Genomic DNA, 15,781 nt, shown 5'->3' with positions numbered 1-15,781 from the left:
GTACTGCAGAGAGGAAAGATTTGCTCACCTAAGTCACACTATTCTCAACGGTACTCCTTTGCTGAAGCGGGAGGGAAACATTCTTGGGGTAACTATGGAGCTGATGACAGTTTGAAGAAACTGATGGGGTACAGCCATCAATAGCCCACTGGATAATCTGTACATGTTAGCTTCCAGGCTACCTGGTACTTTCTACATTTCTCAAAAAGATTTCTTTAACATCCATCCTGCTCAGTAAATGCAAAACTACACAATTTCTTAATGGGGTTATTTCATTGACCAGAATACCTGAACTAACACAATTTTAGTACAGGAGAACACCTTGCGGCTTAATTGGTTTTGGTATCAGATGCTCCTGGGAGTAACACTGAACAAGTTATTATGGTTTTTTACCTGAAAAAAAAGTAGATAATATCTATTTCAGAGGATTGCTGCAAATACTAAAATGATTTACAATATCATCTAGTTTAAGCCAATGTCACTGAATAAGTACTAGTTTCCTTTGATTATCTTAATGAAATTTGGTACCCTTTAAAAAAAGAAAACCTGATGGGACTCAGGCAGAAATGCAAATTCTCCCAACACTCACAATTCATAAGAATTTGTATTCTATCCCAGGTTCAAAATATGCTACCTCCTATCAAGTGTGGTGTTGTAGGCCTGTAATTCTAATGGCTTGGGAGGCTGAGGCCAGGAGGATCCTAAGTTTAAGGACAGTCTCAGCAATTTATCCAGATTCTGCTTTTAAAAAAAAAAAAAAAATTTTTTTAAGGCTGAGGATGTAGCTCAATAGTAGAGAGTTCCAGCTTCAAACCCCAGTACTAGAATTTTTTTTTAAAAAAGTCAATCTGCAGTATCAAAATAGACTTTACTTCAAAAACTTTTTTCTTTTCATTAACATTTCTCCCCTCCTGTTATTTGTTCTTGTTCCTTCCTCTTTCTCCAGCTCTGAAATCACACTCCAACCAACATTTTCTTAAAGAAATTGTACAAGATATCTCATTTATGGTTGTTGTTTGCACTTTTGACATATCTGTGAACACACACAAATCCTGAACACTGAAGAATTAATACAGCTTGAAACCTTGGTACAAGTTCGTGGCTCAATATTAGGAGACTGCTGCAATACCCCCCCCCCCGCAAAAAAAAAAAAAAAAAAAAGGTTGGCAAAGTCTACTGAATGAGTACCAAGAATGAAAAACTTTGCATTACTCCAAAGCTTGAAATTAGTTCCACTGCCCATTTTACTTACTTGCCTCAAAGTGTAAGGAGGAAGTATTATATTTTCAGGCCACAGTAATCTACTCCTTCTGGATTCCTCTGAATAAAAAGCTTACCAACAAAATCACTGTAGTTACAGTACTATGTCTTCTTGATTTAATACTGTGCCACAGAACAAATAAAACCACTCTGGCCTTTCTCCAACCTCTGCAGATCCTTTTTTCTTGTACTTCTACCTCATTTCTCTTCCTCATAACACCATCTCCCCCCATTTTCTTCCTTTCACATGGTTTCTCCACAAATCACATCTCTGCAGTTGTCTAGCTGTGTAGTCACCCTATGATCTCCAGCAGTCCCCAAAAGGGAAAAGCCCACAATAAAAACTGACAATTTCAGTCACAAATCTGTCCAGAAGTACTTGTCCCAGAGTTCACACTGTAGTAAGCACCAAACTCTCTGCATATTGTGCCACTGCAAACAGTGAACTTACTGTTGCCCCAGTCATAGTTCCTCATGCTCACTCTTGTATGGATTGAGGATAGATGCGAAAAAAATCTTCCAGCACTATTCCCTGTCTGACTGCAAATACACCCCACCATACATGGAGATGGTGGCCAAGTCTTCATCCTCTCCGTTTCTCCTCCAAGACACTCCTCACTCACCCAGCTCTTCCATTGTTCCACACCCAAGATGCTCTGGTCTCACAGGTTGTGAAGAACTGCTTTGGCATGTGGTGAAGAAGAGGACCACAAAGGAACTAAATGAGACCGTCTAAAGCAGCCTCTACAACTTTTTTTGGTTCCTGTATTTGCTTAACACTTCCTCTCTTTTGATTTGGTGAATTTCTTCTTTTCTTGTAGGTCACAGTTTTTAAAATGGGACCGACATAGGAAGCAGGTTGGAAGGTTTGAGTTTTGGTAGTTCATTGGTCAGGGTGATAAAGATTCAAAACTAATTTTGAACACCTGCTATGTGCCAAAATTCATCTTGAACTAATGGGAATGGCAGGTATACACTTGTGGGTTTTTTTCCCCAAGTGTAGATAGATAACTCATGTTACTAAGAAACTGCTCTTTTTTGTTTTTTTTCTGTGAAGCTGAGGGACCATAGAGGCACAGCCACCTTAAAATTTCAATCAGCATTAACTAACACCAAATTCTTTACTAAATTATTCATAAATTAAACTTACTTGCTTTCCTGTATAGTTTGTAAGTCCTTTAAAAAGCAAGGCAGAAGTTGGATTCTTGGCCACTGGCTTATTCAGTGGTCCAAAATGCAAACATCTATGAAGTAATGAAAAATAAAACTGGAAAGTTTAAGATACAAGGTTCTAGACTGTGTGGACATTTGAATTAAACAATTCCCCCCTAGTGATATTACCCTGTAGCAGTATTTTTTTTAACTGACACTGGGATTAATTTTTTTTATCACTGTTATTTTATTCAATCGGGTGAAATAAAACATTTACCAAAGGCCTACCATCAGGCAGTAAGGAACTGTAATAATTGCCTCTTAAAATACATTTTACCCAGTTTTTAGCAGTGAAGTAGGTTCAAGGAATCGTAATTTATAACAGACTAGGGTAGCATTTCTACTTACAATAATCCACATTTTAGGTCAAAGCCCATGATCTTTCTTCTAAAACACAGTGGTCTTTTGCTTGTTTGTTTAAGGAATCATTCCACTGTCTTTTTTTTTTTTTTTTTGGAAAACAGATATTTCTCTGTATTACTTTATGCAGCCATTGGATGTCAGTGCTGTTTTAAAAGTCTGCTCACTGCAAATACTGAAAAATCCCCCAATGACAATATGCCAAACGTTTTTACAACTGGAAATGACATTAGCTCTATCAAAGTGCAAAACACTCCGTAGTGAATATAAAACATTTGCCTAATCTTAAGTGGTAAGTAAAATACTGGAAAGAAAAAATGTACTTCAGCAGTTATCTGCAGTTCAATTTAATGATTAAAGAGAAATTTGGAATTGAATCCCCAAATCTTCTTTCCATCTTCCTCCTTTTCAGGATTTTAACCCAGGATACTTTATTTTCCAGAGGTAAAGAACTATTCTTGCAAATCGTTCCTTGATTATTAGGGATTAAGGGAAGGAATGGGAGAGGACCATGGCATTAATGACTACAACTTGAAGATCATCAATGGAAACTCCCTTTTGACGCATCAGGAAAACAATTTGCTTGCACACGCTAGCGAGCAGAAAAATAACTTCTGACAAAGCTGCGGTCCCGACCGTGCTTCCTGTGCAGCAGTAACATTTATAAACCTCAAACTTCCGGGTGGGGAGTTTAGCTTCTCCGAGGTCACTAAAAGTCACGCTAATGTCTCTCTCCAGCTCAGGGACCACAGCCAAGCCAGGCAGTGACGCCAGCTCCTTGACGCCTCAACATCTGGCAGCAAAGCCACTTTATAATGAATTCCACACATTTTATTAAAACTGAAATGAGTGGGGCATTGCTAGGCCCCTGCAGACCCGATGGACGCCGATTCGCTCCCTGACCTCCAAGGGCTGGCAGGAGAGCGGGTCAGACACAGGAAGACAAGACGAATAATATAAAATGAACGCTGGCCGGCCCCATGATAAGCGTCATTTGAACCAACCAAAGTAAATAAGGATTATGATATGGCCACTCCGGAAAAGATACGCTAACGCCAAGAAAGTACCAAGAACTGGGAGATAGCCTTCCGGGCAAGCCTTCCAGCAACCGGCTCAGCTGAGCCCGGATGTAGGCAGGCGTCCCGGCCTAACCCGGAAACGTTGCCTCCGGAAAAAGCAAACTACCTTTCCCATCGTGACTTGGTCAAAAACTCCCAGCATCCTCTCCGCCTCTGGTTTCCTATCATTTTTCTTGAAGCGTAGGGTAAGTACGACTTCATTTCCCAGGATGCCCTTGGCCAAATTATCCATGCGCATGCGTCAAGAGGCGGGTCCACATTACTCCGCCTCCGACCTACCGCCGCCATTTTTTCGGAGACTTTCATCCGGCAGCCGACGGGGATTTTTTTCTTAAAGGAGAAGCGACAGCTCAAAAAAATTTCCCCCTTCTCCCCGCAAGACCTGGTGGCGTTGGGGACAGAAAGGACAGAGACAGGGAAGTGGGGTAGGGGTGGAGGCGGCAGAACGCCCAAGCTACTTCTCTGGTTTAAGGAAGCTTAGAAACAGCTCTTGTGGCACTTGCGGCTCCTTAGGGAGGCAGGTGCGCGCGCAGCTAGTCCCGGGCGCGCGCAAGGCGGAGAAAGAGGTACTTTTTCTAACCACCCGCCTCCCTCCCTAGATCTACCTCTCCCACTGCCCCTAGCGCGCATTGAACTCCGGAGGGGGGGAAAAGGTCACTTTGTGATTGTCGCGAGACGCAGCCGTTTAACGGTGAGAACGGGTGCGCGGGGAAGGAAACCTCGCGCGCTCCCTTGGAGCTGTTTCTTCATTGGCTGAGGGAGGGGTTGGGGGCGGGAACTTAGTACGTCGCTGCGTTAGGGACCGCGGGAGTACGGGCAGGGAGGCCGATCCTCTTCTCCGATTGGTCCGCTGAGCGTTTGTGGCGGGCGCGCGCGCGTGCCGTCAGCGGTAGCGGGTCTTGAGTGGCAGGGGGCGGGGGGGTATCCTCGGAGCGGGCGGAGGGGAGGGGGGAAAGGAGCTCAGGGTGAGAGTGAGCCGGACGCTCCGGGAGGCGAGGGGGGCGGGGGGAGCAGCGTCGCGGCCGCCGCCGCCTCCGCCTCCACCGCCTGGAACGAGGGGGTGGGGGACGGACGAGCCCCGATGCCGGGGGAGACGGAAGAGCCGAGACCCCCGGAGCAGCAGGACCAGGAAGGGGGAGAGGCGGCGGCGGCCAAGGCGGCTCCAGAGGAGCCCCAACAACGGCCCCTTGAGGTGGCGGCGGCGGCGCCTGCGGGGACCACGAGCAGCCGCGTGCTGAGGGGAGGTCGGGACCGAGGCCGAGCCGCTGCGGCCGCCGCCGCCGCCGCTGTGTCCCGCCGGAGGAAGGCCGAGTATCCCCGCCGGCGGAGGAGCAGCCCCAGCGCCAGGCCTCTCGACGCCCCAGGGCAGCAGTCCCAGGCCGCGAAGGCCCCGTCTCCAGTTCAGGGCAAGAAGAGTCCGCGACTCCTGTGAGTACCGCAGCATTTCAGGCGGTGGTAAAGACCCCCCTCTGTCTGCACGCAACCCTCTCGGCTCCCGTAGCGCCCACTCCACGTGACACCCTGCCTGCTCTGCCCCCTGCCGGCTCTGCACGCCAGATGTCACGCCGTTTCCCGATTTGCGGTCTATCGCTTCCCTGCACCCTGGTGTCCTCTATCAGTCTGGCCACTTTCCCGCTCCCTGAAATCACTCTTTGTACGGTGCTCTCTTTTGCTCCCTGATGACCCCACCTCTTCCCTGCCGCCCGCAGGCATGTCCCTCTCTGGCATCTGCCACCCCCTTTGTCAGCCTATCGCTTTCCCTTCGGCTGCTTTCCAGTATTACATCACATCCCCATTAGGAAATCAACAGCAGGTTCCTTGCCTTCAAGAATGCCCCCCCCCCCCCCATTAATTAGCCCAAGAACCAATTCTAATAGTATGTTTGTTTTTACTCTCCTAAATTGACAAATTCATTTTTCTTTTTTTTTGTAAGAATTTGATACTTCTCATCAGGGCAAAGACGTATAGAGTATTTTGTATAACTAAACTAGGTGAATACTTAATTTTTGTTTTTGCCAAGTAGCATGTTTTTTCTTTAGTTTTGCATCTATTTTAATAGGAATGTGTGCTTCATTCTTAAGAGAGAGTCTGGAAGGAATTATTACCTAGAGGTAATAGAAGAACCACAAACAAATGGCCTGGAGCATAAATATTTTAAGTAATTTAAGTATAATGTTTATATATTAAGAACACTGGAACACATAGATTTTTAAATTACAAAGCTAATCACATTAGCTATTGAATTCATTCTTGAGAACGTCATTTGTGTCCTTAGACTAAGGGGAAAAAAAATTAGTAAAAGCAAAGAAAATTGAAAGCAGTGTCAGTTTTAAGTTTCCATTCCTCCAGTAGAGAGAGTGGCAAGGTTTGACTTGCACTACACCCAGTACATTTAAAGCCTAAAAGAAACTTGTGACCTGGTATCCTTGTGTTAGAAACCTCAGGAAAAGGAATAGAATTCAGAGGTATCATTTTGGTAGAGAAGTGCTTTCAAAGTTCCGAATGCCATTTAAGTTAATGTAACTTAGAGAATTTATTGTATAAATTGCAGTTCTGTGGACAATAAAAATTATATCTAGAAATTTTTCAGCTGCAGTTGGAATTCTAATTGCTGTAGATTCATTTCATGTTCATAAAAATTTTAAAGTTCTATACTTAATTTCTTAGAAGTTTCAAAAGATAGGTATTATTAGTCTTATTTTGATATAAATTCCTTTGGTGACTTTCTTTACCTGTGCCTCATAGGGAATTACGGACTGTATTTCACTATATAATTGTCGCAGATTTCATGCCAATTTTTTTGCAAAAAGGTGGGGTATGACCATTATACAGATTTTTTTTTTTTTTTTAAGTGCTGGTATTACTTGAAATTCACTTATTACTAAATATCTTTGGTGCAAGATTAGGATGCACAGGATACTTGTGAATATGTTAAAATTAAGTAGCTCAAATCCGTGCACATCATTTCTTTGTGACAGTTTAGAGAATATGTTTGTTTAAAACAAGTTAACACATTACTTGTTATTAATTCCTGCATTAGAATCAAAATATTACAAAAGAAACTTTACTCAAGAAAATTTAGTACAGTGTTGCAAAATATGAACTTAGGAAATTTAATCTGAGTCAGATCTTGCTGGGTTATGGTTAGTTTTTTTATCTGATGTGAAGTCCTCGGTGCCTCAGGAAAGGTGTGCTTACTGATGGTACTGCAGTGTTCTAAACAAAATCTGTTTTCAGAAATACACTGACAAGCATATCAAAATCCTAAGTAACTGTTTTAACCCACATTTATTTTTTAAAGTGTACCATAGTTTAAAAGCTCGGTAAATTTGAATTGACCAAACTTCTGTTCCTATCATAGGTAAATTATTTAGTAGTTAAAAAAAAAAAAAGCATTGGGTTTAAATCAGAAAAGTTCAGGTCCCAGCTTTATAGTGCTAAGTGGCCCTGGGCAAGTCACTCAGCGTCTTCAGATCTGCTTCATCTGTAATTGATATTTTATGAACTTATAAAATGAGCTTTATGGTTGGGTGATAATTAGGTTATAGTTTCATAAACTTTAATATACATATATCCTCAGCCTTTTTTATTTTTTATCTGGAGACAGGATTTTGCTGGGTAGCTTAGCTGAAGCTGACCTTGAACTTGGAATCCTCCTGCCTCAGCCTACTGAGCCTCTGGTATTACAGGCATGCACAACCACTCCTGGCTGAATTTATAATTTGTTTATTCACATTGAAATGTTTAGGAGTTAACAGGGAGAGTAGGAAATGTTTATAAATGAAGGGGAATAAAGAAATTTTCAGTGAATTTATTCAAGAGAAAGGCAGGAAATTTAAATGATAGTCATTATAAAGTAAAGTCTAAACAGCTAATTGTAAGGAAAGATATACCAAATTTTAGCAAAGTTTATGCATTCTTATTACTTAATAGCTAGACTCATCATTTGCTGTATTTTAGCTAGTAAAATTATATACATACGATTCTTGGGCTGTTCATGGGGCTCAGCGGTAGAGTGCTCACCTAGCATATTCAAGGCACTGGGTTTGATCCTCAGCACCACATAAAACAAAATAAATAAAGGTATTGTGCCCAACTACAACTAAAATATATTAAAAAAGATTCTCAGTTTATATATTGTCATTTAATCTTTTAAATAATTATATAAGGAACACGGTAACTTTAGTAATTTTGTATGTGATTTGATTTTGATGTGATTCTCCCCCCCCCCACCTGCTTTAATGTTAGAAAAGACCTTGCTTTTTGCTAATGTAAAAACAATGAGATTGTTAATATATAAAATAACTTTTCATTCTGCTGTACAATATATGCATATCTTGTGTATTTCAGATTTTTAAACTTTATTAACATACATTTTTAACCTTTATAAGTTCAGCTAAAACTGGAGTATTTTTAATGGTCATCTTTCAGGTTCAGATAAAAGTTGTAGCTGAAGGAAAAGTATTGCTTTTAATTTGTGGTATATAGAATTCTATTTTGCTGCTGGCTATGCTGGCACGTCCCTATAATCCTAAGGGCTTGGAAAGCTGAGGCAGGAGGATCTCTTCAAAGCCAGCCTGAGTAAAGCAATGTACTAAGCCACTCAGTGAGACCCTGTCTCTAAATAAAATACAAAATAGGGTTGGAGATGTGGCTCAGTGGTTGAGTGCCCCTGAGTTCAGTTCCTGGTACCATAAAAAGAATTCTATTTTGTTGTCCTTTTAGGGGAGGAATTGATGAAAGTAATAAATTTTTAGGTGGCATTTTTTCCTTATGTTTTTGCTATTTCTCTTTTGAGGGCTATGAATATGAGAAGAGGCAATAATATCCTGACTTGAAAAAGCTTAGAACCCATTGTTTCCAGAAGGGTTCAATTGTACAAGACTGGAATCTTGAGTGATCCAGGATCCTAGAGCAATCAGTATGGTGGTAAAAACATTGAACCATTTCAAAAATTTTTCAGAAATTTAGCTTCTATTGTTATTTTCATTTAAAGCTAAGAAGATTGATGGTTATCTTATATTAATTGCACATTTATAATATAAAAGAAAGTTATAATCTTTCAAAAATATATGGAACAACCGACGTATTGGACAGTGCAGATGCAGAATATTTCCATCACTGTTGAAAGTGTCATATTTTACTCTTGTACAAAACTGCTTTAGTTGCTTTCTGTATCTCTCTGGAGATGAACCTAAAAGAGATAAATATGTATGTTTTCAGGAAATGTGCAAGATTGCTCATTTAATGTTTGACTCTTATTTCTTTCAGATGCGTAGAAAAAATAACAACTGATAAAGGTAAGACTTGGTCATTTTTACCTCTCTTGTATATGTATGAATGACACTGTGTTATAATCTGGTAGAAAGTAGAATAAGCTCCAGCCTAATTCAAAAAAATTCCCATATAAAAGGAACTTTTGTTCAGTAAAACATTAGTGAAGTTGATAGAGCCTATTTAGATGTCATCAATCAGATTTAGATAGTAAAATATCTTCACAGTTTTTAGAAACTCAACAATGAGAACCATAATTATTATTATTATTATTATTTTTTTTTTAGTTGTAGGTGCACAGAATGCCTTTATTTGTTTAGTTTTTTATGCAGTGCTAAGGATAGAACCCAGTGCCTCACACATGCTAGGCAAGCGCTCTGCCACTGAGCTACAGCTCCAGCCCAGGAACCATAATTTAATGACAGTTTATTATAATTTTTAAAGCTATTTAGCCTTTTTTAAATGAAGTAATGAAGAAAGAAGTAATACATAGTATATAGAATAAAGTGTAGGCAGTGTTTATACTGGTAGAGACTAAAATTTTGATTGCAGTTTGAAGAATACAGAAAGAAAATGTTCTAAGATTTCAGCCTGGTGAATAATTAAATGAAGTTATTAGGTCATTTCTATGTAATGTTTTAGCCAATTAAATGTTTATTGAATCTAGTTTTCTGTTTGTCTGATTTATGAAGGAAAGCTGATGTTCACTTTTTTCTTTCTAAAATACTTTTATTTAAGAGATTTTATTCTGGCTTTGTAGATTGAATTATTATAATTACTGCCACTTGATTGAGCCAGTAGCCGATTGATTACATTTTTCTTTTCTAGGTATTGGTTGTGTTGTTTAATGTTAAGCTCAAATATGTGGGATCCTCCTTAAAACTGGAACAGTATACTCAAGTATTTCAATTATTGTATATGCTTTTGACTCAGTACTAACAGCCAGTTTCCAATACCTGGAGTCTACTTAATAGTTGAGAGTTGACCAGTGATTTTATTTTTGTTTTTCTATGTGATATTGGGGATTAAACCCAGAGATACTTTTACACTGAGCTACACACCCAGCACATTTTATTTTTTATTTTGAGACAGTCTTGCTAAGTTGCTAAGGCTGATTTCAAATTTGGGATACTCCTGGTAGAAAGTAGAATAATCTCCTGAGTACCTGGGATTATAGGTATGTGTCATGATACCTAGCTACCAGTTACTTTTTTAAGGTCCACTTACAGCCTGCTTATTTATTTATTTATTTCCATACATATGTGTGTGTGTGTTCAGGCAAGAAATATTACATACTAGGCAAAGTTTTGTGTAGAAAGCTTTGCATGATTATTTTGTCTGCTGAGTTAAATGAAAACAGTAGTTATATCTGCCTAGAACGGAAGGTCTTATGTTCAGAGACATTTTATAGATTTTTATGATGTAAAAAAATATATATATATGAGGAGACAGACCATAATCAAGTACCAGAGCAGTTCTTATTTAAAAAAAACAACCTGCCTTCATCAGAGCTATAGTTACTTTATGTGTCTAAAGAAATTACTTTGGGTTGACTTGAGAACAATTTATATAGACATTTTGAACCCCTTTTTGGGGGTAAATGATCTTTGTGTAGATAATATTAAACCAGAAGTTGGCATGCTATTTAGTTTTGCAGCTATGGAAAGATTAAAACTTTATTCTTAGTAATTCAGTCTCAAAATCTCATCTCACTTTAATCCACTAGTTAAATGATCTGAGCCTGTGTACTCTCAAACTCCCATCTCCATGTCTTCATTAGTTCACATGTTAAGAGTAGCTGCTCAACCCTAAGACCCGTATCTAACATTACAGGAGAGATTAGTGAAAAAGTCAGGAAGATTCTAGTACTCACTTTTTCCTGTACCATTTGATATTTACAGTTCACCTCAGTTCTTTCTTCTATGTCAAAAAGTTACCTGTAGACCCTGGCAGAGTCTTCATATTCGGTCTGCTGAATTTTTATTCATTTGTATTTCAAAGAAACTTTTTGAAAACGTTTTGTTATTTTTTAGAAGTTATGACTCTCTTTTATTAATATTATGATATTTTTATGATTGTTTTTACTCATTTGCTCCAAACAACCAGAAAGTTATGCTTTCCTTGAATTGAAAAGAAGAACCTTTGACGTGTTTCAACAAGTAAACAGTATTGTACAAAGAAAGCAGCTTTCCATGATTTTTAAGTTGCAAAGTGCTACATTCATTTTTCAAACTGAAGAAATAATAAAGAAGCATTATCATGAATTTCTGTTCCTACTACATTTATTTAACCTCGATAGGTGTATGTAAAACAAATAGAAAGGTATTTTGCTAAATAATGGTTGTTAAATTTATTCAGAAAGTGTAAGTGAAATTAAATCAAAGCAACCAATACTGTACTCACAGTAATAAAGTAAAAGGGTGGCTTATCTAAATGTTTATCTAAACTTATTGGCACCCCTGCTTTACTCATAATTTTAATTTCTTTTTAAAAACTATACATAAAACCTAATTTTTTCTCCTGTCTTTTGGGTTCTTAGTGAATAATAGTTAAAATTGCTTAAGATCCAACATAAAAATTGGGCAGCGTGATGCTTTAATGTTTACTAATGGATGTTTTAGGTGTTTCCTGGAATAATTGTCAATACTACAGAGTTAAGTAAATATGGGCAGTGTTTTGCGTTATTAATGTTAGATAGAATATACTGTAGGTTTTCTTAGGAATTTTTTTCTTTTTTAGTACTATGCAGTATAAATACCAAAATGTACAGCAATTACCTAATTTATTTTACTATGAAACCCTCTCTAAAGAATATCTAATAAAATCAGTTTATGGAAGACATTTTGGGATAGTTGTTGCTTGAAAATTTTACTGTATTACACTTTGAGACTCACCTTTTATTCAGAATAGTTCTATTTTCAGTTACTCTTGTTACAGAGAGGTGACCTTTGACAAAGATTAGTCATTAGATGAATTCAGAACATCTGGAAAGTAGATTATTTAGGACAGTTTAACTCTTAACTCTTTGTGGCACCTAGTTTATTATACTCAGCAAATATGTGTAATTATTACCAAAATATTAGCTTGTTTTTCTTTTTATTCCCTCTGCCTTATATCATATCCTCAGATATTTGTTTTAGATTAATTTAGTCTAATTTATAGATTATGATCTCTCCAATCCCTGCCCCTATGACCACCGCCACCCTTCCTCCTCCTGGGGTTTGAACCATGGGGCTCTTTACCACTGAGCTACATCCTCATCCCTTTTCATTTTTTATTTCGATCAGTCTCCCTAAGTTGCCAAAGCCAGCTTTGAACTTGGATCCTCCCACCTTAGCCTCCCAAATAGCTAGGATCATAGAGATTCACCAGCATGCCTGGCTACTTGATTTTTAAAAAAAAATTAGAATCAATTGGTATTCAATACTTTTTTCATAATTTTACTTTCAATAGTTTTTTATTTTTACTGTGTTGGAATACACTTTATTAATTTCTTGTCCTTTAAAATCAGTCTCCTACATCACATTGTTTTCTTTTGTAGACATGCAACTTCACAACATAATATTGCTTCTTCTTTCCTTTAACGATGCATCTCATTTTCAGTATTGTTAAAACAATATTTGTATTATTCCTCAATTCATAGAACAGGCACTCTAGTTTTTTTATCTCACTCCAGCAAGGAAATCTCACTTTGGCAATGTTTACCATTTGAGTTTCTATACAGAATAAGATGTGCAATATATTCAGGACATGGTCTTCGTAATTCTTGAATAATTTTCAGTATTCTTAATCACCTTGTTTTACTAACTATAATAAAATGCTGTCAGTTTTGAACATAAAAGAACTGTGGAAGGAAAGTCTTTGGTGAGAAAGGGCATGTATAAACCCAATCCCAACCCTTAAATGTGCTATTAGTTTTAGTTGACGCATTCTCTTTTACATATTCTAAAGTGAGCTTAAAAGAAAAAAAAAAACTCTTCTCCCGGTTTCTCTTAATACTGCTTAATATTAATGCATCAGTATTAATAATTCAAAATGGAGTTTCTTATTATAGAAAACAAGCAAAGTGGGCTAACGATAGACATATACAGAGTAGTCTAGATAGATTTTAGAAACTGAAGTTTCTGACTCTGGTATTGATACTACTCAAGCCTCGGAGCTCTGACAGTACATTAAGTAGGCTTTTTTTCTTTTTCTTTTTCTTTTTTTTTTTTTTTGTTGTAAGTGGATACAATACCTTTATTTATCTTTATGTGGTGCTGAGGATTAAACCCAGGGCTTCACACATGCTTATAAGCACTCTAGTACTGAGCTACAACCCTCGCCCTACATAGGCATTTTATTTTTCCTTCCTTACAAGCCCTTTATCATAAGCAAGAGCCATATTATTTCGCAGTATGAGAATGAACTCAAACATCTTGTTCCTTGTTAGGGAATGGCCCAGATCATGTAGTCTATTTTCTAGATCAAACTTCCAGATCTCCTATATTTCTTCTGCTCTTGTAAATCCTTAGAAGTAAAGACACACAATACATGCGGATTATGATAGGGGCTTAGAGAGACTTATCAACTTATTTCACTTATAGGACATTTTGTCAGATAAATGGGTCTTTCACAAAAATAACAAGTTGCCCATTACAATTCAACTTCTGACACATTTATCTTTATTCTGCTATATATAATAATTATACTAAGATGCCTTTTCTAGTAAACACCTCTTGAGAGTTATAGCAGCATGCTTTGATGGAAGAAAGGGAAAACTAATGTCCTAGGTGGGTAAATTCATAGCCAGAATTTAAGAATCCAACACCCCTAAGAAAAACTCACCTACACATGAGGGCATAACATTGTCTTCATTCTAAGATGATCTGAATGGACAAGACACTCTCACAAAAAGGAATCAACTGATTTAATGCCTGTATATCCAAGAGGGATCAAACTCCTCTGAATTAAAACTAGCCAGATTAATCTCACTACATTCAGGCAAAGGCCCCTTTAGCATCTGCATTTAATTGTCTTAGAGCAAAACTGTGCCTGTCTTCTGCCTCCCTATTTCATTAAGCCTGGCTAGCTTCTTTGATTCTAAACTCCCAGCTCGTAACCTATTTGTTGATTTGCGTGTAATTCTGCTGCTTTGTCAGTTTCTAAACCCTGTTATTTTATTTACTGTAATCTTTTGTAAATTTTGGTATTTTCTATTGCTGTATTTTTAAAAACATCTAAACATTTAGTGACTTAAAGAACAACCATTTAATATTTTTTATTTGCATGTTTCCTCTCCTTATTGGTCTTTCAGTCTAGACTGTTTATGTCAAGGTGGTCTTGGACAGTATTCCAAAATGCTGCAGGCAATAGCTACAAGGCTTTTGCCATCCCACGGGATATAAGATAAATGTATTTTTAAAAAAAAATCAATTTTTTTTTAGTTTATCTGCAAGAAAAATTAGAAAATTGAAATTACAGAATTAAAAAATAGTACAGTTTACAGTGGTATTGATAATAGTGTAGCAATAGGAAATGCTGTTAAGAACACATCTTGGAGAAATGACATACTCTGCAATAGATTATGCTGGGAAAATTGCCCAGCCACATGCAGAAGAATGAAACTAGACCCCTTTCTCATCATTACGAAAATTAACTTAAATATATATAAAAAATTGTCAAGCTGAGGTGACAAATGCTTTAATTAGTTTGATTGAATCTTTATACACAATCCAGACACCACATTGTACCTGACTGTTTGGAATGAAACTCTTCCAAGTTTCTCCATCACTTTATCAGCTAGCCACTGAAGGCCAGGACAGAAGAGCACCAGCATAGGATCTATTGACACAGGTGTCTTGCAGGGTGGCCTTGTCCTTTCACAGATCTGATGGCAGGCATGACTTCAGGGATACAACTCAAGGCTAAAGTTTGGTAAGACCCAAGTCAGGAGTGGGGCACACCTGGAGAGCACACATATAGAATTTAGCACAGGCAGGGAGGGAGAAAGAAGAGAACATAGCAATCAGCAGTAGATATTGAGGAATGGGTGTGAGTCACTTTAATTTCACGGGTAAATGCTTGAAGTGGGGAGCCTGGACTGCTAAGCAGGAGAGCTCTTATTTCTGACTACTCAGGCCATTTGGGTATGATTTAAAACTGGTAACTGTCAAGAATGAAAGCCCTGCCTCTGGTAAAGCTAAATCTGCAAAGTGGATGCTGAGGCAACACAAAATTATAAATGTTCACCTCACCTATAAGTAGACATGATTTTTGTCAACTAAAAGCAAATTTTAAAAAGCAGATGAGAAATTCAAGTAATAGTTGGTATTGCCTTTTGACAATAAAATCCAGAGGGGTGGAAACAGTCTGTTGCAGTCTTGAATTTCTTCATGAAATATCAGTCTCTGTTTTTAAGGCCTTTGATCTATCTTGTGTTTGACCAAACAGCTGGGTACTGCAGCCTAGCATATTGATACACTTAGCCATTAAATTCATATTCTTAAATTTTTGACAAATTTTATTATCACTTTTTGATAAATTTGTTACCTTTACTTAATTATATGTTTGGTATTTCTTAACCTTTTCTGTTTTTATCCTGCTTTCTCAAAAGA

The 15,781-nt window shown here is 38.0% G+C and overlaps 2 protein-coding genes across 4 annotated transcripts in view; one reads left to right on the top strand and one right to left on the bottom strand.

Moving 5' to 3' along the window:
• Nucleotides 1–3,568, bottom strand: part of Lpxn (leupaxin) — a 35,925-nt gene extending 32,357 nt beyond the window's left edge. The window contains exon 1 of one of the 2 annotated variants that reach the window (XM_046445692.2): nucleotides 1,884–3,568. In XM_046445692.2, the coding sequence (XP_046301648.1) occupies nucleotides 1,884–1,896 (13 nt within the window). In that variant the 5' untranslated portion in view covers nucleotides 1,897–3,568. The other variant, XM_046445693.2, reaches the window with a different exon arrangement.
• A 1,317-nt stretch (nucleotides 3,569–4,885) lies between these two features.
• Zfp91 (ZFP91 zinc finger protein, atypical E3 ubiquitin ligase) overlaps nucleotides 4,886–15,781 on the top strand; it is a 29,726-nt gene continuing 18,830 nt past the window's right edge. For both annotated transcript variants that reach the window (XM_046445690.2, XM_046445689.2), the window contains exons 1-2: nucleotides 4,886–5,339; nucleotides 9,183–9,211. In XM_046445690.2, coding sequence (XP_046301646.1) covers nucleotides 4,993–5,339; nucleotides 9,183–9,211 — 376 coding nt within the window. In that variant the 5' untranslated portion in view covers nucleotides 4,886–4,992. The remainder of the gene's footprint in view (nucleotides 5,340–9,182; nucleotides 9,212–15,781) is intronic.

This window comes from Marmota monax, unplaced genomic scaffold, assembly GCF_021218885.2.
Source record: "Marmota monax isolate L192 unplaced genomic scaffold, Marmota_monax_Labrador192_F-V1.1 WCK01_AAM20220418_F8-fsc00038, whole genome shotgun sequence".
NCBI classification, from domain to species: domain Eukaryota; kingdom Metazoa; phylum Chordata; class Mammalia; order Rodentia; family Sciuridae; genus Marmota; species Marmota monax.
This window is presented reverse-complemented; position numbering and strand designations above follow the sequence as displayed.